Source organism: Gymnoscopelus microlampas, assembly GCF_963454915.1.
Source record: "Gymnoscopelus microlampas genome assembly, chromosome: 7".
NCBI classification, from domain to species: domain Eukaryota; kingdom Metazoa; phylum Chordata; class Actinopteri; order Myctophiformes; family Myctophidae; genus Gymnoscopelus; species Gymnoscopelus microlampas.
The window spans coordinates 28,608,763-28,614,762 of NC_139944.1; the positions used below are offsets into that span (position 1 = coordinate 28,608,763).

Genomic DNA, 6,000 nt, shown 5'->3' on the forward strand with positions numbered 1-6,000 from the left:
GTTTTATTTGTCATGATGCAGTGAAATGCTTCGTAGCATATTCCATTGACAGTGCAATATACAGTATGAGGGAATTCACTTTTTTAAATTTATAATAACAGGATAATTGAAAAGAGTTATAAACTGTGTATGTACCTTACAGTGCAGTGTCATGTGCAAATAATATGCGATCAACGATGATCTGGACATATGTGCAATGGAAACAACTTGAGCTGTCCAATGTGGAATTATGTACAGTATATTTATTACAGTATTTAAATATAGATTACAAATATACAGTTTCTTTTCACTAGTTATATACAAAATAATCATACAAATAGTCAATAAATACATAAACAGATGGTCAGTGAAGTTCCTGATCAAGATTTAAAATACAGCTCACAATGGAAGTAATTTTCTTTCTCTTTCAGCTATGAAACTAGCTCCCTCTTGTGGCCAGCAGTACACCACACACAAATAGACCTCAAAGACATATTTCATTTCACAAAATATTTTTTCACACACACAGGAACCACATGGCAAAAAGGCTGGTCCTTACCTGCACGAGATACAATATAGTATAGGCCTATCAACCAGGTTCCATAATTCAGTTATTTAACAACATATACCGCATCCATTCAGTTATTTAACAGGCTTTGCCTTTGGCCGAGGAGGCAAGCTGTGATCTGGGGCTGCACTAGCCCTCTGTTTGGCTCTCCTAGTACATGACCCGGGTGGATCAGTAGGGTGGGGGCCCTTCCCCAGGAGGAACTGCTCCCAGTCAGGGATGGATTCCTCCACAGATGTCCAGTATCTCATCTGCACATGATACGTTTAAATGCTTTAGGTTTAAATGCGGACTCACTGAATGTCCACATTATCTGCCAGAACAAGAGTATACTAATGAATGACATGTAACACAGGTCATGCTGGGCTGAATTCAAGCAGAGATAGGATTGTGTCTCTACTATGGGTACACACATAGATATAGAACAGAAATGCTGAATTACTCCATCAATTATGGTGGGATAATCGCCATCCATCGTACCTGGGTATTGTTTACAAAGCAATTACTATAATTTCATGAGAGGGTCTGTGTGTGTGTGTGTGTGTGTGTGTGTGTGTGTGTGTGTGTGTGTGCGTGTACCTTTGGATTTATCACTGGCATCACCATTTGCCATGTCATTACAGCACGACACGTTGTGACCTTGTAGATTGTGTAATGATAATGCCGAGGCCGCCAGGTGTGAACATAGAAAGCAAATTAATATTGTTTTTAGTTCATAACCAAATGGACCCGGAGCTCATCATAAAAGACCCCCCCCCCCCCTCCTTTCAGAGGGAAAACAAACTCCAACAAGCTCACTAATAGAGAACTGCATCTTCAGATAAGAGGACCTTTATGGGCCATTGGAATGTCTTCAGAAAACACACACACACACACAGGCTCTTTGGTTTCCTCTCTACCTCTCTCTCTGTCCGGCATCTTTTAAGAGATAAGGATGGAATTTTTACGACATGCAACGAATGTCTTGCCAAGCGCACACAGTATCACACACACAGACTCACTGAGCACAAGACAATGAGCAACAAGAACTTTGAATAAATTGGCTTATGTATTATGTTCTGTGACTTCAAAATATATAATTATTGTCCTGCATTATGACCACAACACTAATATGAACTTTGGTGATGTAAAATGTAAATGCTTCCATGCTAATTACACTTTGATGCTTACCTGCTTTCTATTTGACATAATGCCGTCATGTTTAATATCTAGAGAATTCTAATTTCATTGTGATTCCCAATATCCAGTCAAATGTGTTAATAGGAAGTCCCTAAGATAGTTAGCAGAGAAGTGTTAGTTTTTCATATTGTAAGGTAGGAGGTTGCCACCCCAGCTGCCTCCAACACACCCCCCAATGGGCCAAGAAGGAGACCCCTCCTTTTGCCTATAAGAAGAACTGCTCAGCCAGTTCTCTCTCTCTCTTCCACTGCACGCTTGATGTCCTGAGGGTCGACAGAGTCCCCTCTCCCACTCTCTAAATAATCCGGGGTGACGAGCCGACACCGTCCCCCGCTGCTCTCTTCCACCGCTTCTCGACGATCCAAGGGTTGACCAAGTCCCCTCTTCCTGCTCTACATGCTGGGTGGCTCCCAGTTCAACGCTCTCAAAGGACCCAGGGGCAGACGATAGCCACGTCCCCCCCCACGACGATCTCTCCGGGGTGAACATTCCCCCGTGCCTCTCTCTCTCCTACAAGGGTGGATCGGAGTCCTCCCTCCCCCCAACGAGAAGAGCCAACAGCCTACGTCCAGCTCTCCAGCCAGCAAAAGCCAGATGCCCTGCTGACCCGGAACAACCGCCCTGCTCCCTCTACTCTACACGTGGGCCCTCGGCCACACATCCTGTCTCTTCAAATCCGAGTTTGAATGGAGACTGAGGACTGCTGAACCGCTACCAGATGCCCACGACCAACTGTTCCCTCTCTACACGTGGGCCAAAAGCCACACATACTGTCTCCTCAATCCAAGTTGAGTGGAGACTGAGAAGAACTGCGTGACGCAGTGAGGTAGCCGGATGCTAGCCAAACCTGCTAGCCAACGCCTCATGGTCTCTCCCCCAGAGACAATGGAATCATCTCCTCTCCTATCCCAATGGACCAGGCGAGCATAATGCATTCACATGTGGTGTGGCAACCTGAGTGTAGTGTAAGGGTAGATTAGCTATTTTTAGTCATTGATCTTTCTCTTTTCTTTTATGACTTTAATCCCTCTTTCTCCTTTAGTAGATCAAAATGTGGCCATTTCCTGATTTGACCTGATTGAACTGTAGATCTGTGATTTTGTATTTTGTTGAGATTTTAACCAGTTTCATCATCTTTTGAGTTATTGATCTATTGTTCTTTTCCCCATTTCATTGGTTGTTTTAATATCTACATAGGATTTATCTTAATAAACACTTTATTTTGGTATAAACGGAAGTCCTTTCCAATTGATTTCAACGCATATATTTCCAATCATTTTCTAACCAGAACCCATGCATCATTACTGTGTCCAAGATTCTTGCGTAGCCCTTTTCATGGTTGTGTGGAGGTGCGAATTAATCCCTTAATTTGCGCGATTCCTTAATTTTTGGTGAAAATCAATATTTTGATTTTTCAGAAAATATTTTTAATATTTTCATAATTATCGTTAATATTTCCCATAATTATTACGCCATGTCCGCTACAATTGGCTATTTTAGAATTTTCTATTTTTGAAAAACTTTAATCAGATCTAAGTTTTGTGCAACAGAACCACTGAAATAACAAGAAACTACAGCGATGTCCGTCTCCCGCCCACTTCCGTTTCTTTGCAGGCGCGTAAATTTGTCCTACTCTAAATCAAATTAGTCAAAGTATATATAACTTGCTGCGTATCAGAAATGGACATTCTCTCTCTCTCTCTATATATATATATATGTATATATATTTTTTCATCAATGGAAATAATTAACAGATGACAGCTTCGGTCCGTTTGCGGCTTTTACATGGTGTAGTTACAGACTCTATGTATTTGAAGATTGTGGAATAGTTGTGTGGCTTGATAGACAAATGAAAATCTAAACATGCCAGACCACCAGTATGGTCTTTTCTTGACATGTTGCCTCTATGCTTTTATTTCTATGTTTCCATAGATACAAACCACCGTCCTGACTCATGTATCCTCATGTATTTTGTGGTAATGTGTGTTGTGTGAAAGTACATTATAACACACATGCCATGTAAAATGCTTAATCATATGGTAGATTGATTGCTGTAAAGGTTTATACTCATTTAATTCAGTTAAAAGACTTGTAATGAAGTTGAAAGATTGAGAAGAAATTCAAAATGACAACAATCCAATTTATTTATTTTGTTGTGGATGCACCTCACCTCCAATGCCAGGATATCTGGGTGTGGCAGTTGCCTTCTATTGAGCCGCTCCTCTAGCTTCTGTATATCCTGTTGTAGGCAGATAAGATAAAACTGTGTTGATCCCCACTGAACAGGATTATTACAGCAGCCAGTGAGCAGTGAACCTACTGAAAATATAAATTTCACCCACTTTGTTACACCCGTAAACCTGTGATGTGACAATAAATCTTATTCATAAGAGTTACCTCTAGGAGCCTGCCGTTCCTCTCTTGGGCGGCTTGGCTCTCGACCAACCGCTGACTCTTCTTGCTGTTCTGCTGTTCATTTCTGCTCTGCATCAATCCAAGTAGCACTGCTCTTCTTCCTAAACTGGACCCAGCACAGAACACTTTCAAAGCTTAGTTTTTGACAGTATGTGGCCTAATAATTATGAATAAAAGAAGAGTGACTTACATAAAATACTACTACTACTAATAATAATAACAAGACAGAGATTTCAATCTCTGGTAGCATTGGCCAGCCATTGTGAGTTAATGTGTATGTAATATGTAATATACATACATACATACATACATACATACACCTATTTTGCAGGTTTAACGAGAAACGTAGAGACAACGATGGACAGAGACTGTGGAATCAGCCACCGGGCGTGGCAGACCCTGTCCCTGAACAAGCTCACCGGAAGGTCAACAACTCATGCGCAGTGTCCCATTACTGCAAACTCCATGGCGTCGCTCTAGCCGAGTATGGCCGCCGCTTGCCTAATGCAGACACTAGGACAACATCAGCGAGAGTCCATGAACTGCTCAGGGCCCCAGGATGCGATTCCATCAACTTCACGACTCAAGAAATCGAGTCTGGCCACCCAACGCCTGAAGACTGGTAGTGCACCTGTACAGTATACACGGCATCCACCCTGAGTACATAAAACATCAAGGCAAAAAGGCAACCGACTGGCTCCGTTTCTTCCTCTCTGCATGCCTCCAGTACTCACAGCTGCCAAAGATCTGGCGTTGTGCTAAGGCCATCTGCCCAAAGAACAAGCTGGCTCTCGAAGCAGTAGGTCGACAACAAACCAGGTGACCCTCATGTGCCACGGCATAGAAGACAGATTCCAGGCAGGAGAGAACCTGCCTGGAATCTCACAGTTGCCAACGACACTTTCTGGCTGTGTGGGCAACATATGAAGCTTCTGGAGACCATCCCAGACAGGCACATGGTGAGCTTTATAATGGAGATGCTGAGCAACCGCATGCGTCGCGATGCGACTCATTGTGACCCTTGAGCTTGTAGATCTGCTATTTTCAAAAGATTTGTATACATTTAATACATTTGAAAACTTGTGAAATGGGACATTCTGCATAATGAGTACTTTCTACTTTTGGTACTTTAAGTACATTTTGATTTTGATGCCAATACTTTTGTACTTTTACTCAAGTACATTTTTAATTCTGGGCTTTTACTTTACTTGGGCTTTTACAGAGTATTTCTACAGAGCAGTATTGATACTTTTACTTAAGTAAAAAATGTAAGTACTTAACCACTGGTAAATACACATTTTCTGCCTTTCAGATGGATATTAAACTATATGACAAGAGCTGTTCCCAAGTCGCAGCAGTTATTGGGTAAGTAGTGGTTCTAATCTATGGCTGTATTACTGAATACAATTATGGATGGTATAATAGCCAGCCGTGGCACGTCGACTGGACAACATTACGTCAGTAGCTTTAGCGTAACATTAGCACATGATGCAAACGACATCCTCAAATACGATCCAAGTGGTAGTCTACATACAAGATTTGTCAAATGAATGTGAGGGTTTGTTTTGAAAACGAGATGCGCAGCTCACATTTCCTCATGTTTCTTGCTTAGTTCAACTTCGTCGGCGCTCGCAGACATTGTGTAAACAGTACAGTCACTTCCTCTCAAGCTTTGACCGTATCCATAGCAATGGAGTCAGTGTTGCCAGGTTTTGCGAGAGAAATAAGCAACCAGGTCTAAGAAAACAAGCTCATAACGGCCACATGAGCACAGTACTTTATCGGCTATTTGAAAATATTCCAAATATTCCGATGCGACGCGTTGTGAGCTTGAAGATCTGCTTTAAAAAAAATCGTGC

General features: G+C 41.9%; 1 protein-coding gene across 1 annotated transcript; it reads right to left on the minus strand.

Annotated features, from left to right (window-relative positions):
• Positions 1-53: 53 nt before the first annotated feature.
• Positions 54-5,777, minus strand: cep15 (centrosomal protein 15). The gene is made up of 5 exons (XM_084062473.1): positions 5,731-5,777; positions 4,124-4,247; positions 3,897-3,965; positions 1,127-1,186; positions 54-798 (listed from the first exon to the last, which is right to left on the minus strand). Exons 2-5 carry the CDS (start codon positions 4,214-4,216, stop codon positions 622-624), a joined length of 399 nt encoding a protein of 132 aa, XP_083918599.1. The 5' UTR covers positions 4,217-4,247; positions 5,731-5,777; the 3' UTR covers positions 54-621.
• Positions 5,778-6,000: the final 223 nt, after the last annotated feature.